Source organism: Belonocnema kinseyi, chromosome 4 (genome assembly GCF_010883055.1).
Source record: "Belonocnema kinseyi isolate 2016_QV_RU_SX_M_011 chromosome 4, B_treatae_v1, whole genome shotgun sequence".
Taxonomy (NCBI): Eukaryota; Metazoa; Arthropoda; class Insecta; order Hymenoptera; family Cynipidae; genus Belonocnema; species Belonocnema kinseyi.
In genome coordinates this window covers 141,100,613-141,114,040 of record NC_046660.1, presented here as the reverse complement: position 1 = coordinate 141,114,040, position 13,428 = coordinate 141,100,613, and the positions used below count along the sequence as shown (strand labels likewise).

Sequence of the window (13,428 nt, the reverse complement as noted above, 5' to 3'; positions counted from 1 at the left end):
ATGAAAATGTAATTTTTTTATTTAAAATTTTACTATCATGTTGAAAACAATTAAAATTTTTTTTTTGTTCAGTTATGTATTTGATTATTATTATATATATATCCATATTGTGTACACCTGGAAAACATAACCTGAAAGTCGACGTATGCATGAAATTAAGAATCACGCAAAAGATCCAAATCGCCAATTTCTTCAATTTCTTTCAAATGGGGAGCAAGATATAAATAGAATACCACCGAAGTCTTCCGAAGCCTTCAGATCGGCAATCATCGTACAGCAGAACTCCGAGGTCGAATCGTGCATTTTCGGCTTACATACGAACTCACAGTGGTAATCATGCACTTTCTGTTTTGCGGCTCCCAAACGGTAGGTATGGTGGGGGTAATTTCCATCAACGATCTGGCAGCTTTGCTCACATAATATCGTGGACTGGCTCGGAGTGCATCGGAGTGCACCCGGGTGGTCCCTTGGAACGCACCCCAGGAAATGAGTATTTTCCAAAAACACAACATCTTCGATTTTAGTCAAAGATGCAAAAAAAAAGGAAATTTTTGAAACTTTACAATTCCCAAAATAACAGATCTAAAAGACTCTTTTTTTTAAGATGTATGCAGATTTTTGTAGACTCTATTTCATCCTATGGAACAATCAACGTAAACTGAACTTACAGGATTTATTTGGAAAAAACTAAAGTCCACTTTTTTGCCCGTAAAAATGGGCAAAAATGGCCAAATTTGAGGGGTCATAACTCATGACCTATCATAGGTAGGATATTGTTCTTTTTTTGTAATTACAGCAAATTGAGTCTAGTTTCACTCGCCTGTGGAACAGTTTTCAATGCAGTAATTATGTGCGAAGATACATAGTATTTTTTAAACTTAGTGATTTGTCGCTGAAAATAAAAAAATGGGGATTTTTCAATATATCATAACTCGGAACCGACAGAAGCTAGCGGATTATTTTTTAAACAAAATTTGTTCAGAATTTTGTTTTCTTTCGTTTTTCTGTTGGACATTCTTCTCCAAAATGCCATGGGAATTATCCGTTCACGCAAAAGTAACTTTTGTAATTGTTAAAAAAAAACCCCCCGGTTTGGCAATTGATCTGTTCTAGCATTTTTGATATGTCAAAAAGGACACCTTAACGAAAATTTCTTATTAAAAACATTGCAAGTAAGATTTTTGCTGGAATTTCACTCATTTTTGATGTAATGCCTGGATTATAGGCATAAACTGAAGAAATAAGGAACATCATTTGCAGTAATGCAGCTGTTCATATGCGGTCATAAGCTAAGAAGGCTTAAAGCATGCACCAGAGTTTCCATACATTTATTCCAAATCAACGATGCTAAACAAAATTCATCAGACATTTTTCTTGGAGCTCCTGGTGGCACGATTGAAACACGTTTATTTCCTGAGACTCAGAATTCCGCAACAACTTGACGCTCATGCGCTTCAAATTCAAAGAAAGTGCCTAATTAATTCACTAAACTTTTTTACTCGCATCTCTGATTGGGCGGAGCACGAAAAAAGTAAGAAAGTACTTCAGTTACCCAAATTCAGACTAATTACTTGTACAATGATTTTCAGACAAAATAAGGGTAGGGCAGTCATAGACTACCTCCTAAATCAGTACGAAGATTGCAGCGCGTGGTATCTGGAGAATTTTGAGTGTATAATGTGATTTATTCTGCACAGCAGTGCAATTTCCTCAAGAAATTAATCAAATTCACGATATCGATTATGTGCCCAATAGTTCAAAAATTGCTACAACGAGAAGAAGCAAATGAGTCAAAATGACTTACTTTATCTTTCTAGTGATAAAAAATAGATCCCGAGAAAAGTAGGCAAAATTTGCCATATATTTTTATGCACATGTTCGCATTTTATATTATTAAAATACTAAAATCGACTTTTCCAAATGGCCACACTGATTATTTTAATTTTCATCAAGTGCCTTAAAAATAGATTACATACCAATTTCAGTTTGATGATAACATTTTGGTTGCTGAACGTAACTAGCAGTTAGAGAAAAAGGTCCTGCGCGGTAAAAGGTAAGCATCTTCGAGAATGGTATCGGATGGTTGTGTCCAAATACTTCCATTTGTCTGAAAAATAAAAAAATCATCAAACTTAGATTAGAACAGCCTCTTAGAATTGAAAATTAGTGAATTTGTCAAGTGTGTCTCCAGAACTTGAGATTTATCGGCCCCCGTCACTTTCTAATGTGAGAGAAACATGTGCAAACGTGGCGTGCCAATGAGTCGGCTCGATTACATGATTCGAAGAACCGCCTGATGTAAAACGAAAAATGTACGAACACAAACGTGAGCTGGCCCGACTTCACCAATGACGATCTAGCTGCTCCTTAAATTTATTCCGGTTTTGAAATCCCGATTTACCTAACAATCATTACACTTGTTGCGAAGAGAAGAATATCATTTACCCTATGTAAATATATACAGGAGACAAGATTTCAGGGCCTGCTATAACTAAAAATACATTTTTAACCGAACATTTTAATTAAGTTTGCAATTAAACAAATTCATTTTCAACCCGATAAAACACGAATTTTTAACCAATGAAATGAATTGTTAACAGAATGGTTCAATTTACAAGAACAAGAAAAGAATTGTCAACCAAAATATATGCATTTTCAAACAAGAATAATAATTTTATACCAAAAAACACTCAGACGAAATAAAAACAAATTTTCAACTAGAACAGATGAATTTTCAAATAATAATAATAATAAGGTTAAATTTTCAGTTAAGAAATTTTGTTCTAACCCAAAAAACTATCAAAGTTTCAACCAAAGAATTAAATCATCAATAAAAAAATTAATTTTTAACCAAAGTAGATGAATTTTTAAAACAAAAAGAATCATTTTTTACAAAAAAGATAGATTTTTAATAAAATCAATAAAAAAAACCATCGATTTTACATTAGAATAGTCCGATTCTTAAACAAAGAAATAAATGCACAAACAACAATAATATTCTACTACAAAGATAAATTTTTAACTTCATAGTTGATGGGATAGATTCATTTTTAGTTTAAAAAAAAACGAATAAAAAAATATATATATTTGTTCACCAAAAATATAATTTTTCATTAAAAATGACGAATTTTTAGTTGAAAAAAAAAATTCATTTGAATCAAAAATGACATACTTTCATTATCATATGCAAAAATTAATTGTAAACAACAGTAAAGTCAGTTTTTCAACAAATATATACTCGTGCCATTTTCATTAAAGAAAGAAATTTTAATAAAAGAAAAAAAATTGAAAATGGAATTGTTAAATTTTCTAATTTAGAAATGCATTTTAATCTAAAAAAAAGAAATATTGAACTAAAAATGCAATAGTTAAATCGGATAAAAAATGTAATTTTCAACAAAAAAAGTTCTATTTTCAACCAAAATATGAACTTACAAACATAAAAAACAATACAAGAACAAAATGAATTTTCACCAAAACAGGTGAATTTACAGCCAAACAAGATTTTTAAGTTAAAAAAAAGAAAAGATCACTAATTTTTTTGAATTTGTATGTCAAATAGAAGTGTTTCATGAAAACAGTTGAATTTCCAACCCAAATATTTTCATTTCTAATAGGAAAGTTAATTTTCAACCATATAACAAATTTTTTAACCAAAAAAGATGAATTATCAATTAAAATAATTTAATACGTTAAACGTTTTTTTAGACTTTCAAACTAAAAAGGATTGAATTCAACCAAACATAGTTGGACCTCCTTATGTGTTTCTATTAATAATTCAGTTCGCATTTTGAGAGAACGAAAACATTTTTTTTCAATAAACATTCAAATTCGTTGAGTTCTAATGTTATGTTGTTGACTAGTGCAGTAAAATAGTTGGCCTTCCTTATTTGTTTCTATTAATAATTCAGTTCGTATTTTAAGAAAACGAAAAAAAAATTTATTTAATAACCATTAAAATTCGTTGAGTTCTATTGTTATGATGTCGATTAGTGTAGTAAAATGTTTTTTTATTGACAGAATGATTATTTGATCTGCTTATCTCAACTTTTTTTTTACAGAAAGAGAATAACGATTTTGGTTTCCATTTATTGTTGCATATTTATTTTTTAGATTAAAGTTCATTTCCAATGTTGAAAATTGAAAATTTTTATTGGAAATTTTTTTCGTTTTTAGTGTAAAATAAGTTTAACTGAACCGGCGTCTTTTTAGTAGAAAAAAATCACTTAAAATTCTTCTTTTCGCTTGAAAATTCACCGAATTCAGATAAAAATTCATGTTTTTTGGTATTAAATTATTCTTCTTTTTTAAAAATGCTTCCATTTTGGTTGAAAATTCTTCTTTTGTTGTTGCAAATTCAAATTTTTTTGTTTGAAAAATAATTTCTTGCACTTAAAATTTAACTGTGTCATTTCGGTACACTTTTTTTATTTGAAACTAAAAATTTGGTCGAAAATTTAATGTTTTTTTTTTGCTAAAAAACTGATCTCTCTCAGTTAAAAAATCATCTTTTTTGGTAGAAAATTAATCTTTGGTTTGAACTTATCTTTTTTAATTGATTTTTTTAAATTTATCTTTTCGTTAGAAAATGATTGTTTTGAACATTAAATCATCTATTTTCAAATTGAAACCGGTATACCGACACTTTAAGATCTATTATTTGAAATTTTTACCTGGTCGACACTCACTAACATTAACTAATTACCTTTTTTAGTTGAACATTCAACAATGTGGTAGAAAATTCGTATATCTTGTAAGAATATTATTCTTTTTGTTCGTAAATTCATTTCTTTGTTAAAAATTTCACTGTTGTGTTGTAGATTCGATTGTTTTTTTTTGTATTCATGATTAATTTTTTTAACTGAAAATTTAAGTGCTCCATTTTTGGTTAAAAATTAATATTTTTTACTTGAAAATTAACTTTTTTAGTTAAAATTTGAAGTATTTCGTTAAGCATCCCATTTTTTATTTAAAAGTATAACTAGTCCATTCTTGGTTGAATATTTATTTCTAAGGCTTAAAATTAATTTCTGAAGTTGAAAGTTGAACAATTCTGTTAGAAAATTTTTCTTTTTCATCAAAAACTATCATTTTAGTTGAAAATTCATCTTATTTGGTAGAAAATTATTCTTGATTAAAAATTCATCTATTTTAATGAAATTTTTTTTGTCGTGTTTTTTTATATCGTCGAAAATTAATCTTTTTAACTGCGAACTTTAGTATAAATAAAAATTTCGGTTTAATTGAAAATTCATTTTTTTCTTTGTAGAAAATTATTCTTTTTGTTTTGACAATTCATCTACTTTGGCTAAAAATTCATTTTTTTAAATAATAATTTAACTGATTTGTTGAAAATTCGATTGTTTTCAGTTGAAAAAACATTTTTTTAACTGAAAATTTAACTGTGTCATTTTTGATTGAAAATGTATTTTTTTTAGATAAAAATTTATTTATTTTTTCATTAAAGATTGAACTACTTTGTTGAAAATTTATTTTCACGTATGGGTGGGATCCCACACATGCTCTGGTTCATTAAAGCTGCGCACGCGCCAATATTTCTTATCAACTTCTCCATTTCAGTACCCTCGTATGTCAGTCTTGCTACAGACATTGCAGGTGAAAAGTAAGAGATTTTCCTTCAAGTACTATGCGTTAGCATTATTTTTGTGAATTTGTCCTACTGTTTGTCCTACTGTTTTTCCTAGTCTGTTTTCAATTTTATTTTCTTCAAGTTTTTCATTTTGTGTTTCCAATTCTACTTTTTAAAAGTTTTTCGTTTTTATTAAAAGAAGAAAAAATGTTTAATTTATTGCTTTCCTATGAATTAGCTATCGTTAGTTCGTTCAAGGTTTCGAATTAAACTACAAAACTCATGAAATTTTTAGTTGGGTTGGATTCCACCCAACGTGGGTAGTCGGGTCCTGGAAGTTCACGTGGTTCCAGCTGGGTTAATTAGGATAATTTTTGGAAGAATATTAGTCTTTTTGTTCAAAAATTCATTTTTTGTTTGTTTGGAAAATTGCGTTGTGGATTCGATTGTTTTTTTTCAATTAAAAATTAATTTTTGAATTGAAAATCTAAATGTTCCATTTTTGGTTAAAAATTAACCTGTAATACTTGAGAATTAATTTCTTTCGCTGAACATTGAACTATTTTATTAAAAGTTTTATTTTTTATCTGCAAATTTAACTAGTCCATCCAGTATGAAAAAGAAGTACCTATTGGTAAGTATTGGATGTCATACTTTTTACGCTAATAAGTAATGGAATTCTAATACTTTTTTGCGAAAAAAGTACTGAATCCAATACTTACCAATACTTATTTTTCACAAGGGATGGACTAGTTGAATTTTTAGATAAAAAATGAAATTTTTATAAAATAGTTATATGTTCATAGAAAGAAATTATTTTTCAAGTATTACAGATTAGTTTTTAACCAAATTCGTTTTTCATTTGTTAAAAATTAATTTTTTACTAAAAATATGACTAAGGTATGCAGCAAAAAATTTGAAACATTTTAGGCCCAGAAATCTTGTCTTCTATTTATATATACAGTAAATTATATTTTCCTCTTTGCAGTAAGTCTAATGATTCTAAAGGTATTTCGGGATTTCAAAACTGGAATAAATTTGGGGAACAGCTAGATCAGGGGTCTCCACAATCCACAGGTGCAGCGTGGCCCAGGATCACTCGGCCTTTTCCAAGATCTACAATTTTTTTCGACGGGAAACTGAGAGGAAATTTATGACCCCTTTGGAAAAAAATCCCAGTTGGAAGGGCTCAGAGAATCCTTTTTTCTGGTACAACTGGACAAAGCTTGAAAAACAAAGTATTTTATTTGAAGTATTTAAACTCAGAAATTGCCGATAATTGTTCACAAATAAATGTTTTCGACAATAATAATACTAAATAATTTAAAAAAATAGTAATAGTAATAAAAATAAGAGGTCAAAAATAAATTCAAGGCGTTCAAAATTTAAAATTTATTTCAAATCGACAATCTGTAAATAAAATTATTTCAGAATAAAAGTTCGAAAAAAGAAAAACTTAAAAACTTTACAAATTGATGCCTTAAAATTCAAAGGAATTGAAATTGCATTAGCGCTTTTAAAGAAAAATAATTTTTAATTTTATACTACTTTACAGTAAGATTTTTTTTAACTTTAAATATTGAAAAATTTGTTATTATGGCTTTTAAAACTGATTATGTTTTTAATGTTAGGTAATAGAAGCTCAAGGACGCGTGGCTTTCTTGCTACTTTTTAATTTAATTTGAAAATTAAATTTTGAATTAGCTTTAAACAAAACAATTTTTAGGAGATTTAAATAGAGAGTATAAAAAATTACAATTGCATTGAATATTCTATTTAACAATATTAAAGTAACAAAACTCAACATTCATTATTTTATTTCATAATACTCAATTTTAGCATGAAGTTTCGAATAGAAATAAGGGTCTCGAGTTTAAGGGCTCCCAGCGGCAAAAATAAGGTAAAGGGTTTTGACAGTTCTGGGTCAAAACTGAGTAGCTTTGGCCTATTAACCTGGGATCGCTAGTAGATACAGAATCTACCTTTGGAGACCCCTGAGCTCGATCATCATTCGTGAAGTCAAGAGCGCTCGGTTTCATGCTCGTGCATTTTCGGCTTTACACGAGGCTGGTATTAGTAGCATGACAGAGACGACTCACCAACACGCTACGTTTGCATGTTTCTCTCCTATATGGAAAAGTGATGAGAGCCGAAATATCGAAAATCAAATCTAAATATGTATGCTTTCATTGTTGTCCTCTCAGTTTCAAAAAAGTTGTTTCGAGAAAAACGTGTTTAAAGTTTTACGAGCATTTAAATCTGACATTTTGTTCTACCTCTAATCCACGATACTTGAACCATATATAGAGCCCACTACTGCATATTGTTCTTATGATCGTAAAGTATTGCGTAAGAAAAAAGTATATATATTTTTCCAAAATCCTAGAGGGTTGTTACCCCATAATGTTATATGATCCCTACCTACCGTCATCGTAAGGGAAGTAAAGAATAGAGAGTGGGGAAAATTTGAGCATCTACAAGTCCAGTGGGCCTGGCCTCTATCAAGTTCCGCGGAGCAGTAGATAGCGTGCTCGTGTAGAAGCACCAGTAGCCTCGGTTCGAATTTTGGTCCGGAGTCAATTGTTGCTCACTATCGATTTTTTCCAACTCTTTGAGAGTATCTAGTCATTAGTATTAGTCAACTTGGAAAAAAGGTAAAATAACGACGAAAGTAGCCAGAATTTCATTATACTTTTTATAAAAACGTTTGTTTTAACATCTTGAAAAATATGTATAGCTATGCCTAACTATTATAACCATATTAAGAGATTCCACTTAAAAGAACGATTCAGATTTGCAGAAAATAGCACATTCATCAATTAAGTTATAAAAACACTTCATAACAATGATAATTATATATATTTTTTTTACGAATTTAATCGGCGAAAAGTTATGTCCTCTAATATAAAACCACTCAGTTGTACACTTATTCTGTGCATTTTTTAATAAAAATTATATTAATTAGAATGCAAGTTATATGAACTTGGGATGTTTTGTAAAATTTGCGATTCATTCCTAAAAAGAATAAAATTAACAAAATATGGGAAATATCTGTTGTTGGAACATTTCACCTTAAATCAATAAATATGTGGAACAAAAATAAATTTGAAAATCGGCTCCTACAATTTACATTCAAGCTTAATGCACATAACTTATCAAAATTCCAAATCCATTAAGAATGATGGATTGTGGAATATATTTATTCATCAATCATTACACTGTACAACAAGGATTTTCCTTCAGAAGGACCAACAGGCTATTTGAAAGGTTTTTCATCTGTAGATTGCGAATCGTGAAACAAGAATGTTTCATCTTGTCATGTCTATTTAAAAATAGTTTTTTCATGTGTACGAATCACCCTCATGATGGTGTATTGCACTGCATATTATTTCGGACCTCTTTCTTTTGCTCTAGGAAAACCAATAGGTAATTTCAATAGGTTTTCCCGTAGATTATAAATCCAACAACAAAAATGTTCCCTCACTTTATGTTTTTTTTTTCACGGGTTATTTCAAAAGTACATACACACACACCGGCATACAAAGAAACTGGATGTGATAGAACATTTTTGTTTTTGTAGTCGTTAGGGCGGAGTGAAAATGATCAAATTAGTCCAATTGTTTGAGCTGAGCGAAAAATATTTGTGGGCTGGCATCCGAAAAAAGTTGAAAAAAAAAATCAATTTTGAAATCGGTTATTATCTTCCGTTCCCTTTTTTGATTTGAAAATTCAAATTTTTGAAAATTCCAAAAAATTTCCTTATTGCTTCGAAATTTATGGCAAATTTTTTGGATGTGTACAATTTTTGCAAGCGAATAATAAAACAATTTTTATTGAAAATTTTTTTTTGCTGAATTTAGAATTTTTTGAAAATGGCCAAAAAACATTTTTTTTATTGAGTTCTATGCACATATTTCTTAAAAAGTTGAATATGTCGAACCTGAAATTTCATCAGCTTCAAGGAAAGAAACATACTGTAATTTTGTTTAAAAAAAATTATTTTTAGTGATGTTTCCAGCCTTCAAAAATGGTAATGTTTACGTATTTTTGAGAACTTGCTTAAACCAAGCTTTCATACGCAAAAAATGATGGTCAGCTATTCGCTGAAAAAACGGGATAACATAGACAAAATTCCCCCGTGCATTAACAACCCCCATATGTTTCTTTCATTAAAACTAAAAAAGTTTCAGATTTGACATATTTCACTTTTTCAAAAATGTGTGCATACTAACCGATTTCAAAATTTATTTTTTATACTTTTCGAATGCCAACCCACAAATATTTTTCGACCAGCTCAAGCGATTCGACTCATTTTATCATTTTAACTCCGCCCTAATGCACGTATCAAGTTAAAAATATGAATTAAAGGTATATAAGATAAATTTTATTTTAAAAATATATTCTCAATATAAGAAAAATCAAAATCCGGTTGTTGCATATTTTCAATGTTTGTTCACACTTAAATAAAAAGAACAATAACAATTTAATGTAATTTCAAAAGGAAGGTTTTTTCAATTAAGCTTGAATTTTGTTTAAATGTTGTTGCGCGCTTGTCTTGTTTCTGGGGGAATCAACATGGCCACTAGCTATTGCAAGTGTGGACAGTAATCATAACCTATTGTCTTTTTTATTATTGTATATGTGTTTTAAAAGGATAGCGAAGAGCCTAAAGGGCATTTAAAATACCTAGAATTTTTCTAAAACCAAGATTTGTAAAGTGTGATTATGTGATTGTTTCAAAAATCGACATGTGGATGGCGATAAATTTTTTCTCATTGAGTGACTTAAGGGGTTTTATTAGAGTTATGAAAAGGAATGCAAGATTCTGTCCACAGTTTTGAATATTTTTGTCTGCTTTCTTGCATAGGTCATCTAAATATTACTCACGGCATGAACGAAGACGGTACTTGGATACAATGTTTATATTTTGTTTGATAATGAAATTGGAGAGCACAAACGAGAAAAATTGAAGTGACGCTCAGTGTAGCCGTGTGTACATTCTCGCAGCGCTCTCCATCGACCCTCTTGAATAATGAAATCATGAGTATTCAATTAAAAAGTACTGATTAAAAAGTACTGATTAACAAGTCTTATTAAATTCGAATAATAAGCCTTACTAAATTAATTACACAGAGCCACAAGATGAAATTGAGGTGGATCATCTGTCAGCCCAGTTCACCTTTTTGTTTTTAAAGTCGCTGTTCACGATCTCGGTGTCCATATTACCCCATCTCATCTAGATCAAGGTTAAATGAAGGTCAAACACCTTAATTCGATTGATGAAGTTTTTTTGACTCCGAATTCTAAAAGAGCGGAAATTTTTTCGTCCGAATACGTCTTGACCTGTTGGTCAAACCGATCTCTGAAGGTTGTTTGGAGGTCATCTAAAGGTCAAATCCTTCTTTTAATCTCTCGGCTGATGTCTTAGGTCGGAACAGGTCTCGAACCAGTGGACCTTTACGTTTTTGGGGTCGCTGATCCCGATCCCGGTGTCCATATGACCACATCACGTCTATATCAAGGTCAAATGAAGGTCAAACTTCGTTATTCGGACGATATAATTTTTATGACACCCCTGATTCTATTTGTGTGTGTCTATTCGTGTATGTGGGTACTGTGTGTAGATTCTTGTGTATCTGCACGTTTATGTAGGTGCTGTGTGTGTCTATCTATTTCTATGTGTACATTTATGTGCTGTATGTGTCTGCAAGTAGATCTGTATTAACTTACGTGGGCCCGTTTGTACGTATGTGTGTGTGTCTAATTGTGTATGAGGGTACAATCTGAGTTTTTGTGTGGTCCGTGTATTTCTATGTGTGCCTGTGTGTGTGTGTGTGTGTGTGTGTGTGTGCATATGTTCTGATTCCGCTCATTTCTCAAGGGTTTTTGGCGCTATTGGAAAAACTACGGGTGCTGAAGCAATTTTAATGCAAAATTTGATTTCAGATGTTATATAACGAGATTATTTAGGTTAAAAGAACGGATTCTTTTAATGGAATCGCACAGTAGATTTGTCCACACAATGCAAATTTAAAATTTATGTATGACGTGTTCTTTTGTTCGTAAAAGATATACGGAGGAATTTTCTGTTGTGTACATTTGATGTGTCTCTTTTCAAAGACCAACATTAGTCTGACATCATGTTCATATCCCAAACACCTTGATATCTTCTCTCAAAGTCTTTCAAGTCTTGGTGAAATCTCTCACCCTGCCGCTCACTGAAGTCCCCCAGATTTTCAGGGAAGTAATCAATGTGGGAATGGAGGAAATTGATCTTTAAATTAATTAAAAATCCCATCTTTCGGTAGTTTTCCAATAATCTGTCGGCAATATTCTTGTAATCAGGGTCTTTGTTATTTCCCAAGAATTTATTTTGAATTTCTTTGAAACTACTCCAAGCTGCTCTCTCATTAGTTGTCATTCTCATTTCAGAATTCATCATCATTCATCAGTTTCCTTATTTGGGAGCCATCGAAAACACCTTAATTGATTTTCATTTTAGAAATATTGGGAAATTCCTCAAATATTTACATGAAAGCATCGCTCTTCGATACCCTCATTGCTTTGATAAGCTGTTAAAATAAGCCGAGTTTGATGTGTAATAATGGAAGCATGGCTTTATGACTAGGAATGAGACTCTCTTGTAGTATGTTCATAGATCCAGGAGTTAATTCTTGCCTGAGTGGCCAGTCCTTTTTCACATAATGTAGTTCTCGGGCACGACTGTCCCACTCACAAATAAAAAATGGATACTTTGTGTTTCCGCTTTGCTGACCTAATAAAATACTGGTTATTTTCAAATCTGCAACTAATTGCCACTTGTGACTATCATACTTCAATTTTTCGAGTAGAAAATGAAGATTATTGTATTGCTCTTTCAAGATCACTGAATTACCAACCAGTATAGGGGCATATATATTTCCATTGTGAAGTAAGACAGCTTTCAAACTCCTCACTGATGAATCAATAAATAGTCGCCAGTCACTAGCTACATATTGAAAACTCTTATACTCATTTATCAGTCCTTCAACATCATTGCAATAAACCAAACCCTTTGCTTTAGAGAAGAATTTCCGGAATGGGCGATCTCGATCACGATAAAAACTCACTCGAGTACCTGGAGCAAAAAAATTCTTCTCTTTAAATCTAGAAGCTACAAGTTCGAAAATTTCTTTCGAAATTCCTGCGTCTCGAACTAAGTCAATTAGCTCTTCTTGAGTAAAACCATGAGAATTTCCGGGCTGACCATCTTCTGGTTTTTGCGCTTCATTTAGCTCGTCATTTTGCTGATCTTCGAATTCTTCAAATGACATTCTTCTATCTGTATCATTAGTTTCTGTTACAAAAGAGACTTCGTCAGTAAATATCTGATGTTCACTTTCAACCTGTTCAATGCTGATTAAAACATCATGAGTCACAGATTGAACAGATGCACAGAATATTGTAGAATTACTCTTTCTACTGTACCCAGATGTATTGGTCAAGCAGAAATAGCAATCAGTGTCATGATCTTTTGGCTCTCGCCAAATCGTAGGAGAAACAAATATCTGTTTCTTCTTTTCAATGATTCGCAGGGAGCAAGTGACGCGGTCGCATAATGACGACGTTTACGGGCCCGCTTGCTTACCCTGACCAATCGCCGATACTGGGTTTCCGAGTCCCTGTATCGTACGTCTACTTTTTCTTGTGCCTGCCATGACGGCTTGAACGCTTTCACCTAGGGACTTCGCCGGTGACCCGTTACCCACCGTCACCACGTGGAGGTGCCCTGGGAGCAGACGCAAAAAATGTGACGCAAAAAAATGACGCAAGTTTGAAAATAAACATTAACTATTTAT

The 13,428-nt window shown here is 31.3% G+C and overlaps 1 protein-coding gene across 3 annotated transcripts in view; it reads right to left on the bottom strand.

Moving 5' to 3' along the window:
* Positions 1 to 13,428, bottom strand: part of LOC117170640 (97 kDa heat shock protein) — a 189,867-nt gene that overhangs the window by 118,995 nt on the left and 57,444 nt on the right. For all 3 annotated transcript variants that reach the window (XM_033357548.1, XM_033357545.1, XM_033357547.1), the window contains one exon: positions 1,977 to 2,107. In XM_033357548.1, the coding sequence (XP_033213439.1) occupies positions 1,977 to 2,107 (131 nt within the window). The remainder of the gene's footprint in view (positions 1 to 1,976; positions 2,108 to 13,428) is intronic.